The sequence below is a fragment of the Anabrus simplex genome, chromosome 4 (assembly GCF_040414725.1).
Source record: "Anabrus simplex isolate iqAnaSimp1 chromosome 4, ASM4041472v1, whole genome shotgun sequence".
Lineage (NCBI taxonomy): Eukaryota > Metazoa > Arthropoda > Insecta > Orthoptera > Tettigoniidae > Anabrus > Anabrus simplex.
In genome coordinates this window covers 186,556,178-186,579,648 of record NC_090268.1, presented here as the reverse complement: position 1 = coordinate 186,579,648, position 23,471 = coordinate 186,556,178, and the positions used below count along the sequence as shown (strand labels likewise).

The following is a 23,471-nucleotide window of genomic DNA, read 5'->3' as shown; positions in this document are numbered from 1 at the left end:
GACACTAAACTACAGCCATTCTATGGACACTTTCGGACACAGGATAATCGTTCGCAGGCACCATAAAAACTTTTCACAAATGAAGCTCAATGGCTTTTTCAAACCTATCCTTATGGTGGCACACAATTCACCATCATGCTCCTAAACCAGGCATACTAAATCAGACTCTGATTAATGTACCCAGTGCAGAAAGCTAGTACCGGTACTGTAGGCCTCCTGTATGAGCTTTATAGTTATAGTATACCAAGCTGTGTTATCATTTTACAGTATCAGATATGCGAGTTGCCCAATTCCAAATGTATGATGACGACGATGCTTGTTGTTTAAAGGGGCCAACATCTAGGTCAGCGGACCCTAATGGTAAGAAATAAGATGAAACGTAATGAACAATTTAAAATTCAAAAATTCGTCCAATGATCAGAATTCAAAACGTGATAAGGAGTGAATGGATGAATATGAATTTCAAATAAGCAGCAGGTCCAACTTAAAAAAAGCATATACTGACCAAGGGACCGCAAGCACAATCCTGAATCAATGATGCCTGTTGTCTAAAGGGGTACTTATCACTAGTAAAGTAGAACCATGGTATTTCTCATGTAGTAGTACTAATCACAAGTAACACAGACTCACAGTGTTCCACACATTGTGGTACTACTCAGAGATAACGCAAACCCAAGGTGTTTCTCCGAACTATCCCATGGTGTTCCTCACATAGTGGGTCCTAATCACAGGCAACAATGATTGATTGATGATTGTTGTTTAAAGGGGCCTAACATCTAGGTCATTGGCCCCTAATGGTACGAAATGAGACGAAATGGAATGTCATATTAAAAGTCTAAAATTCTCCACTGACCAGAATTCAAAAGCGTGAGAACGAAGAATGAATGGATGTACATGAATTTAAAACAATCAATGGATGCGACCCGCAAGGTCTCACATTCACATAAACTGACGTGACAAAGTAGTATTACTGACCAAGGGACTACTGCTATAGCATAACACAATTGATTATGCGTGCAGTCAACAGGGCGTCCTAAATCGAAGTTATCGGCCCCTCATAACGGTACTGATCACTAGCAAAGTAGAACCATGGTATTTGTTCTGTTGCGGTACTAATCAAAAGTAGCAGAGACTTGCGGTATTCCACACACTATTGTACTACTCAGAGCTTATGAAATCTGACGTATAATACAGACCTATGTTTTTCTCACTTTGCGGCGCCATTTACAGGCAACGCAAACCTATGGTGTTCATCACATAAGAGTACTAACCACAGGGACCTCTCCCTTTCCCTGGTCCTCATATAGTGGGTACTAATCATAGGCAAGGCAGAACCATGGTAGCTATCATCCCATGGTCCTGCTCATATGGTGGTACTAATCATAGGTACTGCAAGAGCCGACCGCACGGTGCTCCTGTGTGCTACTAATCACAAACCAATTTCGTACCCAATGTAGTGGTACTACGCACAAGTAAAAGCAACCCTTGGTGTTCTCCGCGTGGTGGTACTAATCACAAGTAGTTTCATGGTTCTAATACAATCAACCCTTGGTCCCCCCTTTTAGTCGCCTCTCACGACAGGCAGGGGATACTGTGAGTGAATTATTCGTCAGCCTCCCCCACCCACAGGGGGTGTGTGTTTGGTCCGCGAGAGGTATTTTATTTCCCTCAAGTCCGCTGGCAAGCCGGTTAGGACCCCCCTATCCGCCACCTGGGACGCGCCACGTGGGAGTATCACCTCTCCCCCTGTTACGCCTGCGTAGCAGGTTCGTGGTCACAGGCAACGCAGACACACGGTTTTGCACATATAGTGGTACTAATCACAGGCAACGCGAGCCCGTGGTGTTTTGCATGTAGTGGTACTAACTGTAAACACAGTGATCCACCCACTGTTGCTAATCACAAACCTATTGCGTACCTAACATAATGGTACTACTCGCAAGTAAAGGCGAGCCATGGTGTTCCTTGCATAATGGTACTAATCACATGGTTCTAATTCAGTCACCCCTTGGTCGCTCCTTCTAGTTGCCCTTTACGACAGGCAGGGGATACCGTAGGTGAATTTTTCCCCTGCATCCCCCACCCAAAGGGGGGCAGAGAAAGATAAAGAAGGAATGCATATGACCTTTCAAAACATGAAGTACCAGACAAAGTAATGCAAGGGCCACGTAGAGCATGAAAATGAAAGACTCCCTAGGTCTCGAATGCTCTAATACCGTCAGAGTCAGAAAACAACAAGAGTTGATCTAGGGAGGTCGGACAGTATAGATGTACGTAAGGAGCATGCCACAAGTGGAAGCAATCTCAGGAGTCAGCTAACAGCCCTGTGGTCGCCAACCCATGCTCTCAAGTTGGAGCCCTTGAGGACCCTTTTAGTCGCCTCTTATGACAAGCAGGTATACCGTGGGCATATTCTTCACAAACATCCCCCACCCACAGGGGGATAATTCCAAATTTATCAATTTTTTTTTCAACAACAATAATTGTCATATCCTTCTTCATCTGCAATATTAATTTGCTTGTAAACTTGTTAATTCCTTGCATAAACTCCATGCGAATATTGTCTCTTTTTTCAAAACAACTGAAGTCCATACCTTGTTCAGTTCCAGAACTCTCAGTCCAAGCGTGATTAAGAAGTTTCAAAACTACTTAAGTCCAGAACTCCCACCACGGCGATCAATGACTTTCTGCCACAAAACTATTTAAGATCAAAGGTGTAAATGTACCGCATATATTCTACATATCTCATATGAAGTTCTGTGTATAATCTACAGAATTTTTTGAAACTAGCATTGCCAACACAGTTTTATAGGTTCAGGTTTTGTATTGATGTTGATGATGCTTGTTTAAAGAGGCCAAACATCTAGGTCATTGGCTCCTAATGGTACTTTTTTTTGCCTGTTACTTTACGTCGCACCGACACAGATAGGTCTTATGGGGCAGCGATGGGATAGGAAAGGCCTAGGAGTGGGAAGAAAGTGGTCGTGGCCTTAAGCTACAGCCCCAGCATTTGCCTTGTGTGAAAATGGAAAACCACGGAAAACGATCTTCAGGGCTGCCGACAGTGGGGTTCGAACCCACTATTTCCTGGATGCAAGCTCACAACTGCGTGCCCCGAACCGCACAGCCAACAAGCAGATCCAACTCGCAATATTCCAAGTTAAAAATATTTCCAAAATCAATCCATTGACAAGAATTCAAAATGACGACGATGAACAATGATTATGAACTTTAAAACAATCAGTGGATCCAACCCACAATGCCCTACCTTCCCAGAAACAAAGTAAAACAATGGTATACACTGACCAACGGGCTGCTTCTGAAAAACAATCCCGAATGAATGATGCTTGTTGTCTCAAGAGGTCCAAAATCCAGGTCAACGGCCCTTCATAATGGTACTTATCACTAGTAAAGTAGAACGATGGTATTTCTCACGTAGCAGTACTAATCACAAGTAACGTAGACTCACGGTGTTTTTCACATTGTGCTACTACTCACAGGGACCCGTACTCTCCTGTGGTGTTTCTCGCATAGTGGGTACTATTCACATGCAGCGCAGACCCACGGCATCGCTCATATAGTGGTACTAATTACAGGCAACACCCAGACCCGTGGTGTTCCTCGAAACGCAGACCCATGATGTCCACAACCAGATGCTGAAACACCCCAGCGAGTGTAACCTCACTTTTCTCCTCAGGGCGTTCCAACTGAACCTGGACAGAGGGGAGCCTCCGTCATAGTGGCGGATACTATATATAGATGGGTACTGTAAACCCATAGTGATCCACCCACAGACCCACGGTATTCCTCACATAGTGATACTAATTGCTACAAAAGTCGACTCATGGTGTTTCTTGCATGATGGTACTAATCACAGGTAATCTCAAGGTTCAAATTTCAGCATCCTTGATCGCGCCTTTTAGTCGCCTTTTATGGCAGGCAGAGAATACCGTGGGCGTATTCTACATCTGCGTCCCCCACCCACATGGGGTAAGTTTTCTTATACTTTGGTGGGAAAGTTGATTGGCAAAATGGGTGATCAAAGTGCAGGTCGAGTTGAAAATTCTGTGAAAATTTCAGAATCCACGGAAGAGAAAAATAAAGGAAGGCAGGTGGAAAAAGATCAAAAAGAAAGGGGAAAGGTAAGTTCAGTAATTTCATTGGTAAATTAGACTTCATTTTAACCCTCTATGGACGAGCGTGACAAATTTGTAACGTTTCTAATAATTGCTGTATCTGTATAGCGAGAAGCATTTTCTCTCGGTTTCCGCGTGTAGCAGATTTGTAACGCTGCAGATTACAAGTCTAGGAAGTGACTCAACGCTGCGACAATTTGTTGAACCATCTGAACAGTTGAATGTCGGGAGTTCTGAATGGCATGGACACGTGTATTTCAGCTGTGGATATTTATTATTACTGATCTTGAAAAAGGTAAGTGATGAACTTTAACAAAATAATATATGATAGAGGTAATTTCGATGTACATAGGGATTTAAAAAAATTATGGTAGACATTATTCCAAGAATTCGTGATCCCTTTTTTAAACGTTAAAATTTGTCAACTTAGGCATTTACAAGAAAACTGTAGTTTTTTATAGAAAATTAAGCCTGCAACATTTTACGGAAAGAAGAGGTGTGTGAATGCTCATGTGGCGGACGGAGCTGATGGAGAGAGCAATGACAGTTGCCTGAGTGCCTCTTCTAGTGATACAGATGATGACTATGTGCCAACAAATAGGGATGCTACATCAAGCAGTTCTTAAGATGGTAAGGTTTTAGCTCATATATCTCTGGTTTTGCACTGCAACATTATTTAGAACTGTTTCTGCATTAGTAGATTTCAAAAGACACTAATCTGTAGACTGTATCTGTGACTTTCAGAGCCAAGTGATAAAGATGATACCAGTATCCCTGACGTAGACAACACTTCAGCTGCTTCAATATCACGTGAAGCCACTAGGCGAAGACTACTTTGGAGAAATGTTATCTTCCAAGACAACAGTGCTCGTGATATACCAGAGCGGCGACGTTCAATCCCAGACTCCACTGCAATCAAGGAACCTGTCGAGTATTTCACACACTTCTTTGCTAGTCATTTTCTTAACCATATAACACAACAGTCGAACTTGTATTCTGTTCGGAAGAATCCATCCAAAGCTCTCCAACTGACTGTCAGTGAACTGGAACAATTTATTGGAACAGTGCTTTATATGTCACTTATTAGTGTACCACGAACTAGATTATATTGGTCTACTTTATTTGGTGTTTCCTGTGTATCAGATGTGATGAGTCGAGACAGGTGGGAAGATATAAAGTCCAATCTCCATACCTTGAAGCAATACATGCCAAAAAAGGCATACAAATGGAGATACAAAATATATGTATGTGATTCAAAAGGAATTGTATACAATTTTGAAGTGTACTGCAGCAAAAGTGATCCTTTGCCAGGAATGCAAGATTTAGGGGCTAATGCAAATGTTGTTTTGAGCCTCTGTCAGGTCATTCCCAAACAATTGAACTACTTGTTGTACTTTGACAATTGTTTTACGACAATTCCACTCCTTTCGGAGCTTGGACGCAAAAAGATTTATTGTCTGGGGACTGACAGAGCCAACAGATTGCCAGGATGTACGTTGGTGACTAACAAAGATTTGAGAAAAAGGGGAGAGGTTCCTATGAAGAACGGGAGGCAGATATTGATGGTCAACAGCTTATAAATCTCATGTTTATTCCGTATTGGCTCAACACAACTAAGGTTAAGTTAAGAGTAAGTTCCCACCTTCCAATACTTATCAATTTCTATATAATAGACTTATTAATTACATAATATAATCCATATAACCTCTAGTACATGTTTCGTTCCGATATGGAACATCTTCAGCTAAAATTGGTAAAATGGCAAGACAATTAAAACACATTGATGTTAAGATGATACATAAGCTAAAAGATATGATAAAATGGCTCGAAAATTAAAACATATGATAAAGATGATGAGATAAAGTTCATTCATGTTGGTTAAAAACACAACAAGTCAGTTTTCAAGTGGCGAATTAAAAACAGCGATAAGGTTCTTCATGTTGGAGGCGTGTACATTTTGTCGATCTTGAAGATAAATTGAAGAATACAGGATTTTCTTATATGTGATTTATCGGGGAAATCTTGATAAAATAACCGTAGTTGAAGTTGAGTTTGGTAGGATTATTAAAATGTGTCTGAAACGAGAAAAGGAGAAGTGAAATAGAAAATATTTTGAGGAGAAAACCTTGTTAAAAATGTATGTTCGCGAGAAAGAAGGATAATAGAGTTGATTACCTTAAAGACAATCTTGTCGTATTTAACGTCCTCCCTTACGCCGTGTTGTTAACTGACTGAGTCCTGTGTACGTGTGTGAGGTGCTTGCGGTGGGCGGGGAGTATTGGAGGGAGAGGTAAGTGACGTGAGGAGAGCGGGTGAAGTGTTGTGTAGGGTGGAGCTTACTGAGGAGTGGTGTTGTGATAGGCTAGGGGAAACGGACGGAAAGGTAGGGGGACAATTATGTAAGGTGGAGCTGTTCGGAAGGAGGTGTGTTGGTTGTTTGTTGGGATTCTTTTTGATGGTTTTTCTGGATGAGTCTAAATTAGTAGCCTCTTCTAATAATATATTTATGTTTTCCGTAATTTCGTTAACATTCTGGTTGGGATTTCGCTTCTGATCAATTTCAATATAGATATTTTCAAGGATATTCATTAATTTACCTTTGTTTAGCGTTTGTAGAATGGTTAAGTCCCTTTCTATCGATGTAAAATTGTGTTTATATTCGGTCATGTGAAGACTCATGGCCGAGTACTTCCTGTGTTTTTCGGCATTAATATGTTCTTGGTATCTTACTGAGAAATTGCGGCCTGTTTGTCCGATATAAGAAGTGGCACAATTTGAGCATTTAAGCCTATATATCCCGGAATTTAAATATTTGTTATTACTTGCAATGCTTTGGTGATTGAAAATTAACCGTTGATTGTTGTTATTGGTGCGGAAAGCAATATTGAAATTAAGTTTCTTAAAAATGTTAGTAATCTGGTAAATATTCCCGTTATTATAAGTAAAGGTGGCGAAGTTCTTCTTTTTATGTTCTTTTACTAGCTGCGTTTGAGGTTTATTCTTCATTTTATTCACTAATCTATCTATGTAGTGTTTTGTGTATCCGTTGCTTATCGCTATTTTATAAATGAGATTAATTTCTTTTTGGAGGTCGTTTTTAGATAAGGGAATGTTGAAGGCTCTGTTTAACATGCTTAAAAAGGAACTCTTTTTATGTGCCTCAGGATGGTATGAATCTTTTCGTATGGTATTTATAGTTTGAGTCGGTTTTCTAAAGATTGTAAAGGCCAACTTTTCTTCTTTCCTTTCGATTGTTAAATCAAGGAAATTTAGTTTTTTATTGTTCTCAGTTTCTAATGTAAATTTTATGAAAGGGTCCAAACTGTTGATTTGGTCTAATAAATTAGTGCTACTATTGATTTGTTCATCTATAATTGCGAAGATGTCGTCGACAAACCTTAGCCAGATAATGATGCCTTTTTCATCATTTAAAATTTTATGTTTTTCTAAGTGATCCATGTATATTTCAGCAAGGATACCTGACGCTGGAGATCCCATAGGAAGACCACTTTGTTGGTATACTGTGTTATTGAAGGAAAAATAATTATTGTTAAGTGTGAATTCTAGGAGTAACATAAATTCTTCTATTTCATGGTTACTAAGTTTTCTGTGTGTCTTTAAGTTGTTCTTAATTATATTTAAAGTTTCTTTCGTGGGGATCGTAGAATACATATTAGTGACGTCGAAAGAGTTCAAGGTGAAAGATGATTTTAATTTTGTGTTCTTGATAATTTTACAAAATTCTATTGAGTTATTGATTGTGGTTCTGCTTTGGAAAGTATAGTACTTCTTTAGGAAGCTATTGATAAATTTAGAGGTTTTGTAGGTGGGGCTATTTCTAAAGTTAATAATTGGTCTAATGGGTGTGTCAGGTTTATGTATCTTAGGCAAAGCCCTTGCTGTTGGTAGTCTTGGATTCATATTAATTAGGTTTGATATTTCGTTCTCATTAAGGATGAAATTAATGTTTTTAAGTATTTGTTTTAATTTTCTTTGGACAGAGTTAGTCGGATCTTTTATCATATCTTTTAGCTTATGTATCATCTTAACATCAATGTATTTTAATTGTCTTGCCATTTTACCAATTTTAGCTGAAGATGTTCCATATCGGAACGAAACATGTACTAGAGGTTATATGGATTATATTATGTAATTAATAAGTCTATTATATAGAAATTGATAAGTATTGGAAGGTGGGAACTTACTCTTAACTTAACCTTAATTGATGGTCAAAGCGTGCGAATTGTCAAATGGTTTGACAACAGATCCGTCGTTCTCGCCTCTACGTTCTCTGCTGCAGAACCACTGAGTAAGGTGAAACGATGGGATAAAAAAGCAAAAGAAAGGGTTGACGTTGACTGTCCATAAATGATTCTTCTCTACAACAAGTTTATGGGAGGAGTGAATCTTTTAGATTCACTTATTGCATTGTACGGAATCCACATCAGATTGAAGAAGTACTACCATCAGTTACTTTTTCACTTCCTTGATATGGTGATCGTAACTGCTTGGCTCTTGTACAGGAGGGACTGCGACTCCTTTGGTGTCCCCCAAAGTAAGCAGATCCCACTTTGTCGATTCAAGGCTGAAATAGTTGATGCTCTGTGCAAAATGAACAAGGACGGAAGTGGGAGAAAGAGGGGAAGACCTCCTTCTTCAAGTGTGGATTCTGAATATGCAAAGAAGAGGAAAACGGGGCATGCATCTAAGCCAATTTCCCAAGTGGTTGTTCGTCGGGACAATGTTGCACATTGGCCAATTGTGTCTGAGAAGGGAGGCAGATGCAAAATGCCAAACTGCAAAGGAAGTCCCTCAATTGTGTGTCAGAAGTGTAATATTCATTTGTGCATTGAGAAGAAAAGAAATTGTTTTTTGGACTTTCACAAAGAATAAGAACTAGGCAGATGCAAAATGCTGAACTATCTATGGGAAGTCCCTCAATTACCTGTGAGAAATATGTTCATTTGTGCATCGGAAAAGAAAGTAATTGTTTTCTGGACATTCACAAAGAATAAGAACTGTACAGGTCAAAAATTCCCATTCATATATTTTCATATGTAAGAAAATGATAGAATTATTCACAGAATAACATTTAATTTGTCTGTACTCTTAAATGCCTACTGTGGCAATTATGTAACGCTACAAAATATATTATAAATTATGACTTATATGATGTTTTTATCAAAATATGTTTATGTGGCCCTTACGGAACATAATTTTTTGTTTTAATCGATACATAATTCTGTCCATAGAGGGTTAACAAAGTCTATTCCAAATAAGGTTATGTTGTCATCTTGTTTTCATATCTTTAAGCTTTGTTTTAAATACAATCTATGCAGTAACTCTTCCTTATTATTATGTTTAAATACTGACTGAGGGTTTTGTCTCAACAGACACTCGACGCAAGGGTTCTCGAGTCTACCTAAGTGCCACCATTAAAAAAAAAAAGATATTTGTTCATGGTGTCAACCTCTGCAGACCTTTTGACACTACTTTCACCATATGACAGGAACCTGCGTGTAAGTGTAATTGCAGTAGTATAGAGTGTTGAATGTGAGGAATGTGAGGATGACACAAACACCCAGTCCACAGGCCAGAGATATTAATCATTTACAATTAAAAACCCCTGACCCAGCTGGGGCCGCTGGGTGACAGGCGGACGCGTTGCCCCCTACACCGTGAGGCTGGACAAAGTGCCACCATACAGAGAAATCTAAGATGCTTTGCCAACAACTAAATATGCAAGTTATTCATCGGTTTCATTAGGGATTCTATAAATCTACAGCCAAAACTTCGCAACATTGTTTTATACTTCGGTATGTTAAAGGATGTCTTCCTCACCGTCATAGAATAAGAACAAGAAGATTGACAAGAACAAGGTATGTCAACTGAATATTATACCCCAAGCTTTAATAACGAGAAAGGCAGGATTCCTGTAAGAGTCTGCCAAAACACATTCCTTGGAATTCTGAAACGTACTCTGTATCAAGAGTAAAAGCTATGCAGGAGAGAATTAAGTACTGGAGAGTCTCCCAAGGAAAGACGTGGTGGCGCTAGTCATTAAGAATGTTTTCCGCAGACATAGTCAGTATGTAAAAATGTTTAATGAAAATATTCATCCACTTGAGAGCCATTACATTCAAGGGAAGACCAAAAGATTCTTCCTCAGTAGTGACCTCAGTATAAAAAATTTTTGGGAAATGCACAGTAAGGAACAGACAGTTGCCGAGCTTTTAGTCAAATACGAGTATTACTGTAAAATTTTTGTGGTAGTTTATAATATCAGCTTTAAATCTCCAGCAACAGATCAGTGTTCGAAGTCCACTGAGCTAAAGGAAAGGATACAAAGTACAAGACATCCTGTAGAGAAAGACAATTTAAAATTCAGTCCTGCTCTCCACCAACAGCAAGCCAGAGTGTTCTCACATTCCTTAGGAAACAGTAAGAGGGGAAAAACCATTCAGTTTCGACTGTCAGAAAAACTTGTGTTTCTGAAGATACTGGACCAGTTAGCAATACTAAAAGAGACAGTTCTATGTGTACAACTTAACCTTTCCCGAGCGGAACACGGATATATCGAGTCGAATTGTCATCCACGAGCGGAGAACGGATATATCCAGGTATAGCTCTTATTCAAAACTGGCACAGATTTTCACTGTAGTAGTTAATGCTAGGTTCAGAAGATGGCACCACCATGCAGACACATGTTTGATAGTTAACATATCAATGCTAGAGACCTCTGTGACTTAACAAATATTTGCTGCCAGCTGTTGATTCAGGTGCGCGCACGTGATAATTCGTAGGCATTAGTGTGTGTTCTCTTCACATAATGTTGCGGAAAAGACTACAGACTGATGAGGAAATAGTATCTGCTTTGGATGTGAGTGATGATCATATTTCAGATATTCGTTTTTCTGACAGTGATAGTGAAATAAGTGAAACTGATGATTATGAGAGCAAGAGCAGCACAAGTGACAGTGTGATGTCTGACAGCAGCAGTGAATCAGATTGGTGTTCCAAAAGGGGAAGGCCTTCTCTTGGTCCCCCAGAAGTATGCCTGAATGGACTACCACACCTTATGTCTAGGAGTTAAAAGGGTTCTATAGCTTGCGTCGTGTGTAAAAAAAGGAAACAATTTATTACTGCAAAACCTGCAGCCAGAAGCCTTTTCTGCTTCCAGATAGATGCTTTGACATATTTCCGTTATAGTTTTAATGATACAGTGTAGGCCGGGAGCAAGAAGGTTGTAACAATGGCAGACCAAGGAAGCATGACTACGAGTCCAAAGTTCTTAAATGATAGAAATAAAGGGAAGAAAATGTAAAGTGAATTTAAGGGAGAACAGAAGAAAACGTCGGGGGAATACAGGACAACCACGTATAGCACACAGAAATACACCAAAACAAAAGATAGTACCATGTGAAGAGGTGGGTGCATAAACATTGTATGACTTTAGTTTTAGGTTACAAACCACATTATTTATCTTAACCCCATTACATTATTGTAGATTTGATTTCAGATGGCTACATGTAAGTGGCCCTATTAGTGCAAGAATCTAAGTACTGTTTGAAAAATTCTATCTGATGGATTAAAACCAACAAACTCATCATTTAGCTGCAGAAAGTGTAGAGCTCATGGATATTAAGGGCACGTCTACTTCAGAGGCAGTTTCTAGAAGACAATGCAATTTTTAAGTATTAGGTAAAGGTACCGATACACGCACTGAAAATTCGGGTGTCTGCAAACTTCGTATAGAGGATATAGAATTACTCGAAGACGATTACAGAAACTACAAGAAAAAATTAAAAATGGAAACCACTGGATGATGGCAGAAGGCATGAAAATCGTCCAAATAACCTGAAAGATACTGTTAAAGTTGCAAAGTATATGAAACAACTTCCTCGATGATGATGATGATGATGATGATGCTTGTTGTTTAAAGGGGCCTAACATCGAGGTCATCGGCCCCTAATGGTACGAAATGAAATGTAAACAAAAAGTTCAAAATCATCCACTGACCAAAATAAAAAAAGGCACAAAGAATAAATGGATGGACATGAACCCAAAAAAAAAAAAAAAAAACAGAAAACAGTGGATCTGACTCAAAAAAAGATCATAAATAAGAGCATTTCTGACCAAGGGACCACTTATAAAGCACAATCCTGAATCGAAGATGCTTGATGTCTAAAGGGGTCCAAAATCCAGGTCTAAGGCCCCTCAGAATGGTACATGTCGCGAGTAAAGTAGAACCATGGTATTTGTCATGTTGGGGTACTAATCAAAAGTAGCAAAGACTCACGGTGTTCCACATAAGATGGTACTACTCTAAGTATTGTACGTCGTACAGGTAACGCAGACCTATGATGTTTCTCACACAATGGTACCACTCATAGCCAATGTAAACCGATGAGGTTCCTCACCTAGGTGTACTAGTCACAGGTGCCGGTATTCCCGTGGTGTTCGTCACAGTGGGTACTAATCACAAGCAAAGCAGACCCACGGTGTTACTCACATGGGTACAACTCACGGGTACCGGAAACCCATAGGCGAACAAACTCAATGCTTATACTAACCACAAACCTATTTTGTACCTAATATAGTGGTACGACTCACAAGTAAAGGCGACCCATGGTGTTCCCCGCGTGATGGTACTAATCAAAAGTAGTTTCATGGTTCTAAGTCAATCATCCCTTGGTCGCCTCTCACGACAGGCAGGAGATACCGTGGGTGTATTTTTCGTCTGCGTCCCCCACCCACAGGGCGTAGACAGAGTGAAAAAAAGGAAGCAAGAAGGGATTCGTCGCTTCAAAAAATGAGGTAACGGATGAAGAAGGGCACGAAGGGCATGAAAATGAAAGACTCCCTAGGCCACGAATGCTCTAATACCGTCGGGGTCAGAAAAGAACAAGAGTCGATCAAGGGAGGTCGGACAGGATAGACGAAAGTGAGGAGCCTGGCACAAGTAAGTGGAAGCAATGCCAAGACTCAGCTGAGGGCCCAGTGGTCGCCAATCCACACTCCCAAGTTGAGAGCCCCTCGGGCCCCTTTTAGTCGCCTCTTACGACAGGCAGAGGATACCATGGGTGTATTCTAAATGTGCGTCCCCCACCCACAGGGGGTAATCAACTTCCTAAACAAGAAAGCCATTATTCTAGAGTGAAAAGTTATGTTTGAAGCCAGATATGAGTATTAGCAAAGTATACAAAGAATTTAAAGCAGAAAATCCAGAAATTAGTTGTGGAGAATGAGGATGCAGAGACATATTTAATGGAGAATTTAATTTGTCCTTTGGCTTGCCACATTCAATCGTTGTGCTTACTTGGACAAACTTTACGTTCTCTTTTTTAAATATTTAATGCAATATTTTTTCAAAACGTAATTGTTGTGTGAATAGAATAAATACTTTACAACCCTTACAAGAATGTAAGTATAGCTAACAGCAAATAGTTTGGAATTCTTTCAAATATAAACAGTCAAGAAGTGTCTTTTTCCATCTCCTCTAAAATGTTCACTTGGTCAGTTACAACATTGTTCAGGTCAGTCATTCAAACTTTACTTTTCGACCCTGACCACAAGATGAAAAATTCCTCGATGATAGCGACATGGATTGTGAAGCTGGAGTTGAGGATTGTGATGGATACTCTGACCCAACCTAATCAAATAGAGATGCAGAAAATGAAACTCTGAGCTGCCCCACATATATTGGAAGATATGGAAAGACAGTGTGAAACATAACAAAGACAGTGAGTACTTGAAAAACTAGACCTCAGAATATTCTAAAGCGAACCCATTTACCTGGTGTTATTGGCAATACCCGCTTAGCTAGAACACTTTTGGAGGCATGGAGAGATTTGTTTACAGATACTATAATTGATGTGATTGTTCGGTGTACAAATCAGCACACTGAAATTATGAAAGATAATTACAATCGTGTACAAGATGCTAAGGCAACACACACTGTTGAACTGAAAGCACAGGCCTATATGGGACTTCTATGCTTAGCTGGTGTGCTTCATGGCAACAGGCAAAGTCTGAGGCAAAAATAGAGAAAAGAAGGAAGTAGGAAGGCAGCACGCTTACATGCTTCAAATTGTAATTTAATATTGGACTGTGCTGTGAAGTGTTGGTGCCATGCCACCTTTAAAAATATACGAAGAGACCCTGTGTCTAAATGGATTGAGGTAAAGGAATTTCTAGGGTTTATTTTTTATTCTTTAAGAAATAACTTCAGATATACTTCGTCCTAAATGTCTTCATTTAAGTATGAACCTGTCGCTTCTTGTGACGTAGAAAGATCATTTTCTGTGTTCAGAAATGTTTTGTCAGATAAACAAATGAGCTTAAAAGTAGAAAATTTGGCAAAATTAGTTTTTGTACAGTGTTTCAAAAGGAAATTAAAATATAACTATGTGGAACTGAATTTTGATAGTGCATATTTGCTAGTTGTGCATTTTCCGTCATTTGATAATGCATGAATGAATGAATATTTTGATATTTGATCGTATATGAAAATCCGGGCTCTAGTAATTACAATAGTGTACAAGATGCTAAGGCAATAGACGCTGTCAAACTGAAAGCATAGTCCTATATGGCACTTCTATATTTAGCTGTTGTGCTTCATGGCAACAGCCAAAGTCTGGATGAACTTTGGGGTTCAGATGGAGATGGGGTGGAAAGATTTAGGCTTGTTATAAATATGAAACGCTTCAATTTCTACTCTGTTGGATAAGATTTGATGATCGTGCGACCAAGGAAGAACAGATGAGTATCTACTGTTTTTCTGCAATTAGGCATCTCTATGAATGTTTTGTGGAAAGCTCTTAAAGAAATCATTCCCTTGGGCGACACGTAACAGTTGATATAAAACTCAAAGCTTTCAGAGCCTCTTGCAGTTTTGGGATATAACTTAAATTCACTCAAATCCTGTGAAGTATGGTATAAAAATGTATGCCATAATGGACGCCAAAATGTTTTATAGGTACAATCTAGAAGTGTACACAGGCAGGCAACCTGATGGGCCATATTGTGAGAGTAATAAAACTCTCGATGTCCTCAAGAGAATGACTGAACCAAGTTACTACAATAGATGGAATGATACTGTAGATAATTGGTTTTCGGATATGAACGTAGTTGTTCAATAACAAACAACAAATGTACGGTTCATGGGGACCCTAAAGATGAACAAGCCACATATATCTCCAGAGTTGTTAACACTGAAAGGACGACCCTAAAAATCTACCTTGTTTGCCTTTCCAAAAGACAATACTTTAGTGTTTTATGTAGCCTACCAAACAAGTACAAAAATGAATAAAAATCGTAATTTCCAGTATGCACTCTTACAATGAAATTCGTGAAGAACTTGTGGGTGGAAGAAACCTGTAATGATAACTATGTACAACAGAACCAAAGTCCAGAGTTAGTGCAATCTTCAATATCGCAACAAACACAAGACATTAGCCATTGGTAATTTGGTGCGCGTTTCTGAAAGTAGCTGGCATCAACGCCCCATTAAATTCATTCGTAACCAACAGAAAGTGAGAAGAAGTGGGATACTTTTAAAGGAACTCTCGCGTGAGCTGACAGGAGAATTGCATGAAGAAGTGAAAAGTATGTAGGAATGCCTCTCTCACTGAAACAATCTTCGGAAAAATTCGGACCAATGGTTAGGAGAAAAAATTCCGCGGCTATCCTCAACCAAGAAACATTAACACTGAAGAAAGGAACGGAGGCACAGTAAATACTTGAGCGCAGAAAGTGCAACAAGTACTTCTGTTTAAAGCCCGCGGTAATGATCTGCAAAAACTGTTTTATCAACGTGGGAACATATTTAAGCTCAATGAAAGAAATGTAGGAAATTGGCCGATAATCCAAGGCCATTGAACATCGTTTGTATTACACTGATTAGTACATTAATATGTAAATTAATGTTTCATTATGGTCACAGTATGTATTTTTGTAACTTTAAGAAGCTTATGTAAAATATGTAGGCCTTTCACAATGTTTGGTTATTATTTTGATAAGCACTGTACATTTTTTTCTAAAATGTGAATAAGTAATAAAATTATCCGTAGGATATATGATACCCATCAGTTCATTTGCACACGTATTTAACATTAGTCTCCTTAAAATATTTTCTTTCTGTCCCAGATTTTGACCATTTTAACCTAGTAACCCTAACCTAAATTCAATCCACAATGGTGCGCAGTATTGCCTATCAACAGGGATATCTTGAACACCTTGATCCAAACATAACACGCAGCATACACTTACTACAAAAATTCTTATCTCGCTGGAAATAGTATCTTTTTTACAAATAGAATGTTCTAAACAGCACAATTATTTGGAAGTCAATAATGACAGTGAAAGTACTAATCAAAACTGTGCACCCCAAACACCCGCCATCTCCATGATTGATGATCCCCTTCTTCTACTTCTTCTTCCTCTTGTTCTACTCACAGCCATCTCTTCTTCTTCTTCTTGATATTTGGTTGGGCTCTGTATATAACTAACACCCAGTTCCAATACTTTGTAAATGAAACACTCACAGCCATCTCAATCCTCGTATACTGCCTGCTCTATGCGAGCCTTTTTGCGACTACGCTGCGACAAAATTTCTCCGCTAGATGGCAGACATAGACGCACAATGTTCTAAACTTATTCTAATGACGATAGCCTACAAAACACTATGCAGTATGGTCATATGTTCACTTCAGCTCGTAAATAACATCAGTAATATTAAATATCGGCAATATTACCTGTTCATGCACAATTTAAGGATTTTCCTGGACGAAGGCTTGGAGTGGTACCGTACTTTTTGTGTTCTTGCCAACGAAATATCAAATAATAGAGGTCTTACGAACTTGATTAGTATAATATCACTAACAGTTTGCTGATGTTCTTTGACCTCACACTGTAACAAAACACATTCTGAAAGGATTTTTTCTTGCTATTTGTTTTATATCGCACCAACACAGATAGGTCTTATGGCGACGATGGGATAGGAAAGGCCTAGGAATGGGAAGGAGACGGCGTGTGAAAATGGGAAACCACGGAAAACCATCTTCAGGGCTGCCGAAAGTGGGGGTTCGAACCCACCATCTGCCGTACGCAAGCTCACAGCTGCGGACTTCTAACCGCACGGCCAACTCGCCCGGTATTCTGAAAGGGAAGACGTCGCAATTCTTCGTATTACGCTCGTACGTTTGAAGAACTTCGACAATAGGGCACAGCAGCTTAAACGAACTCCTGCAGATGTTTCACCAGAGCAACAAAACAAGGTTTTGGTATCGAACTCCTCTGTCCTGATGCATAATCAGCCATTTAGCGGTGTCGAAGCACTCGGCAGTGAGATGTTGCTGACACAAATGTCACACTCCATCCTCTCTTCAACAGCACGAACCTAATACCCGCAAATTAGGATGTGATTTCCTGTTTTTCGTTTGATTGGAATATCGTCTAAACATGAAGACGTTTGTTTTGTGATTGTCCGTCACAATTCTTATCACAAGGAATTCACTATCCTCCACGGCTTTAATCACCTTCTGAAAAAAATCCGCAGCCTTTTTCCAGTCATTCGACCGGGTCAGGAATGGAATGAATCAAGCCCCCATCTAGCAGCGAGGATAGGATTTGTGTCGGCTGCCGAAGCCTGTCGCACTCCTCCGGGGCAATGATTAATGAATGCCAGATGAAATGAAATGATATTGGAGAGTGTTGCTGGAATGAAATATGACAGGGAAAACCGCAGTATCCGGAGAAAAACCTATCCCGTCTCCGCTTTGTTCAGCACAAATCTCACATGGAGTGACCGGGATTTGAACCACAGAACCCAGCGGTGAGAGGCCGGCGTGCTGCCGCCTGAGCCGCGGAGGCTCAATCAGCTTCTGTAATAAAGTGTGAAGGCACAGATGCGAGAGTAATCTGAAGATATCCAATTACTTCCTTTATTAGGTTCTTGCCTAGATAAAGCCGACAGACGCTTTTCTCTTAAGACCCTTCTAGATGGTATTTCATGGAGTCGTATCTTTTCTGGCTGCGAACCACCTTGCCGAGATTGGCAAAATAGTACACAGCTGTTGAATATTTCGGGGAAAGAATCCAAAGTTCCATTTCTACAAAAAATAAACCTTGCACAAACGGAAAGAAACAAGTACCAACACCTTAAAATCACTTTTTAAATATCTATAAGCATAGCATGATTAATTCATTTCACAGTTCTATACAAAATATATCTTGTACGAACGGAAGTGACCACATACGTTTACTCATTGTACGAAATAATTCAGGTTTTCACACACATTCATACACCAATAACAGAGTGCTACACCCACACTGACAGCGAATATTGTGCGTCTACTGCTGCACTCTTACGGCGACTTGGAGAAATATTGGTAGTCGCGCCTTCCTGTGTTAAACTAGTGGCATAGAGCAGGCAGTATAAGAGGATCGAGATGGCGGTGGTTCTACTTCTTGTGCGTTCTTGGGCGCTGCACACGGCTTAACCCAGTCACCAAATGGAGATCCCCTTCTCTTTCTCTTCTCTCCTGCTTGTTTTATTTTTGGCACCGCCGTCTCGATCCTCATATACTGCCTACTCTATGCGAGGTGTTTTGCGACTAGGCTGCGACAAAATTTCTCAGCTAGATGTCAGGCTTATATGCACAAAGTTCAAAAATTACTCTAACGACAACAGCCTACAAAACACTATGCAGTATTGTCACATATTCACTGAAGCTCGTAAATTACATTAGTAATATTAAATATCGGCAATATTACCTGTATGAACTCACAGTTGGCCTCTTCATGCACAATTTAAGGATTTTCCTGGACGAAAGCTTGGAGTGGTACCGTACTCATTGTGTTCTTGCCAACGAAATATCAGTTAACAGAGGTCTTACGAACTTGGTGAGGATAATATCACTAAGAGTTTGCTAAAGTTCTTTGACCTCACACTGTAACAAAACACATTCTGAAAGGGAAGAAGTCGCAAGTCCACGTATTAAGCTCGTAAGTTTGAAGGACTTCGACAATAGGGCACAGCAGCTTAAAAGAACTCCTGCAGATACTTCACCAGAGCAACAAAACAAGGTTTTGGTTATCGAACTCCTCCTCTGTCGTGATGCATAATCAGTTCCATTTAGCGGTGTCGAAGCTCTAGGCAGTGAGATGCTGACACAAATGACATACTCCATCCTCCCCTAAAAAAGAAAAAAAACAAGTACCGGTACCCCCAAATTAGGATTTGATTTCCTGTTTCTGGTTTGATTGAGATATTATCGTCTGGATATTTGAGGTTGCAAGAGACCATCCTCATTTTTTCCGTATTGAAAGTCTGTTAAAAGGAGAACAACAAAACACTGATTTTCACCTATTCAATACAGTAAAAGCAATTATAAAATTAGGACCTCATCCCTATTTTAATGCTTAATTGTTAAAATATAGGATAGGTTTCGTTCATATTTTGAACATCTCCAGCTATAAATATTCTTACAAGGTTAAATTGATAGCATTGTTCTAGAACTTACACTTATGGTTTGCCATTAACAAACTTCTCCGTAATAAACTTTTGAAAACCCCTTAAATATAAACATACATACATACATACATACATACATACATACATACATACATACATACATACATACATACATACATACATTATCATTATAGACTGTTATGCCTTTCAGCGTTCAGTCTGCAAGCCTCTGTGAATATACTAAAAGTCGCCACAATCCTCGATTTGCAACTAGTGATGTGCCCTCATTTAGTTCTATACCTCTTATCTTTAAATCGTTAGAAACCGAGTCTAACCATCATCGTCTTGGTCTACCTCTACTTCTCTTACCCTCCATAACAGAGTCCATTATTCTCCTAGGTAACCTATACTCCATTCACCCCACATGACCCCACCACCGAAGCCGGTTTATGCGTACATCCATCCAGTTCATTCCTAAATTAGCCTTTATCTCCTCATTCCGAGTACACTCCCGCCTTTGTTCCTACCTGTTTGTACCAGCAATCATTCTTGCTACTTTCATGTCTGTTACCTCTAACTTATGAACAAGATATCCTGAGTCCATCCAGCTTTCGCTCCCGTAAAGCAAAGTTGGTCTGAAAACAGACCGATGTAAAGATAGTTTCGTCTGGGAGCTGACTTCCTTCTAACAGAATACTGTTGATCGCAACTGAGAGCTCACTGCATTAGCTTTACGACACCTCGATTCAATCTCACTTACTATATTACCATCCTGGAAGAACACACAACGTAAATACTTGAAATTATCGACATGTTCTAGCTTTGTATCACCAATCTGAGATTCAATTCTGTACAATTTCTTACCTACTGACATCAATTTAGTCTTCGAGAGGCTAATTTCCATACCATACCCATTGCAGCTATTTTCAAGCTCCAAGATATTACACTGCAGGCTTTCGGCACAATCTGCCATTACGACCAAGTCGTCAGCATAGGCCAGACTGCATGCTACATTTCCACCTAACTGAATCCCTCCCTGCCATTTTATACCCTTCAGCAGATGATCTATGTAAACTACGAACAGCAAAGGTGAAAAATTACAGCCTTGTCTAACCCCTGTAAGTACCCTGAACCAAGAACTCATTCTACCATCAATTCTCACTGAAGCCCAATTGTCAACATAAATGCATTTGATTGCTTTTAATAATCTACCTTTAATTCCATAGTCCTCCAGTATGGCGAACATCTTTTCCCTCGGTAACCCTGATATATGCTTTCTATATATCTACGAAACATAACCACAACTGCCTATTCCTCTCGTAGCATTTTGCTATTACCTGGCGCATATTGAAAATCCGATCCTGACAGACTCTCTGTGGTCTGAAACCACACTGGTTTTCATCCAACTTCCTCTCAACGACTGATCGCACCCTCCCTTCCAAAATGCCAGTGAATACTTTGCCTGGTAAGCTAATCAATGAGATGCTTCGATAGTTGTTGCAATTCTTCCTGTTCCCTTGCTTATAGATAGGGGCAATTACTGCTTTTGTTCAATCTGAAGGTACATTATCAACTCTCCATGCTAATTTTACTACTCTCTGAAGCCATTTCATCCCTGCCTTCCCACTATACTTCACCATTTCAGGTCTAATTTCATCTATTCCTGCTGCCTTATGACAATGGAGTTTATTTACCATCCTTTCCACTTTCTCAAGCATAATTTCACCAACATCATTTTTCCTCCTCCCCATGAGCTTGGCTGTTCGCAACACCACCAGGATGATTTCCTTTTACATTGAGAAGAAGTTCAAAATATTCTCTCCACCTCTCCAGTGATTCTCTCGGATCTATTATGAGTTCACCTGAATTACTCAAAACACTGTTCATTTCCTTTTTCCCTCCCTTCCTAAGATTCTTTATTACTGTCCAGAACGGTTTCCCTGCTGCTTGACCTAGCCTTTCCAGGTTGTTACCAAAATCTCCCCATGACTTCTTTTTGGATTCAACAACTATTTGTTTCGCTCTGTTTCTTTCATATACGTACAAATCCCTGCCTGCCTCGGCCCTTGTTTGGAGCCATTTCTGATAAGCCTTCTTTCTACGTTTACAAGCTGCTCTCACTTAATCATTTCACCAAGATGTTCGCCTTTTCCATCTTTACACACAGTTGTTCCTAGGCATTCCCTTGCTGTTTCTACTACAGCATCCTTGTATGCCACCCATTCTCTTTCTATATCCGGAACCTGCCTACTATCTACTGTTCGAAACTTCTCACTAATCATATGCATGTACTTCTGTCTAATTTCCTCGTTCTGGAGATTTTCTACCCTTATTCGTTTGCAGACAGATTTCACTTTCTCTACCCTAGGCCTAGAGATACTTATTTCACTACAGATCAGATAGTGGTCTGTATCATCGAAATATCTACGGAAAACTCGTACATTCCTAACAGATTTCCTGAATTCGAAGTCGGTTTAGATATAGTCTATTATGGATCTGGTACCCCTAGCCTCCCATGTGTAGCGGTGAATAGCCTTATGCTTGAAGAATGTATTCGTAACAGCTAAACCCATACTAGCATAGAAGTCCAGCAAATGCTTCCCATTCCAATTAGCTTCCATATCTTCCCCATATATTTCAATTACCCTTTCGTATCCTTCAGTTCTATTCCCAACCCTCGCATTGAAATCGCCCATTAGCACTATTCTATCCTTGCTGTTGATCCTGACCACGATGTCACTCAATGCTTCATAAAACTTGTCAACTTCATCCTCATCTGCACCCTCTTCAGGATCCAAATTTACAATTTCCGCAGATAAGGAGACATATCTCCCAGTAACCAGTGTTCACAAGCACTAGGTTCCAACAGTAACAATTTACGGCATTTCCAAGGTAACTCTCAATATGATGGAAAACTTAGAAAAGAGCTTACATGCTCTCTAACATTAACAGATTTATTAGAGCCGACTCAAGGCGGCATTACATAAAAAATCTTACACTCTCAGCCACTCTAGGCAAAATTTACAATTGAAATTACTTGTACACAGGAGTATCTGTTACCCAAACTACTGGGCCTTCGTGGAAAAAGAAAAGGTTAGATTACTAGCCCGAACACAAAATGAATTGAGCCGTACACTTGAACTCCTAGATAATGAAGTATAAAATACTAACTGGGCTCTCGACCCGATTATACAGGGGCTAATTCCAAGCTACTGAGCTGATTCGAAAGAACGTTAATTTAATGCATTACGAGAAAGAAAGACAGTTAAAAAATCGTAGTCACCTCAAACCAAGTTCAAGGGGAACTCGAAAGTGTAACACACTCTCTATCCCCAATTTACAGTTTAAGACTTTATGAAACTTTACATTAGCCGGAAGAAAATTTACATTTTAGAAAAGGGTGGTTACATAGTTAGAAATTTGAAACTTCCCTTCGTGTAAGTCTGCGGAGGTAGCTATAGGGAGATAAAACTGATGGCCATTACTGGGCTGATGAACTGCCTGGCGAAGAATGAGGCGCCCCCCCCCCCACCTGTCTTAACACAGGCTCTTAGAAATTCGTCGATCATACGACAAGGTAGCCAGAAAAGTCGCAGCTTATATACCAGAAGGGAAGGTTCGAGAGGATTCTGGGTTAATCCGGGCACACCCTCTCAGTTTTTATTGGACAATTCAAAAAGCGACAAGAAGCCTGAGATAGGCTGAAAAATAATTACAGAAAATACCTATCGGCCAGATTCAAAACGCGGAATAAGAAAGAAGTGTTGCCAACCCACAAATAAATGAACGTTGATACAGTTATGAAAACATAGAAACACAAAACTTTAAATCACAAGATCTTCCACATTGCACCAGAGTGC

The 23,471-nt window shown here is 39.7% G+C and overlaps 1 protein-coding gene across 1 annotated transcript; it reads left to right on the top strand.

Annotated features, from left to right (window-relative positions):
• The first annotated feature begins 296 nt into the window (after window positions 1-296).
• LOC136872221 (piggyBac transposable element-derived protein 1-like) lies at window positions 297-5,716 on the top strand. Its single transcript, XM_067146048.2, has 2 exons — window positions 297-360; window positions 4,881-5,716. Exons 1-2 carry the CDS (start codon window positions 297-299, stop codon window positions 5,714-5,716), a joined length of 900 nt encoding a protein of 299 aa, XP_067002149.2.
• The last annotated feature ends 17,755 nt before the right edge of the window (window positions 5,717-23,471 follow it).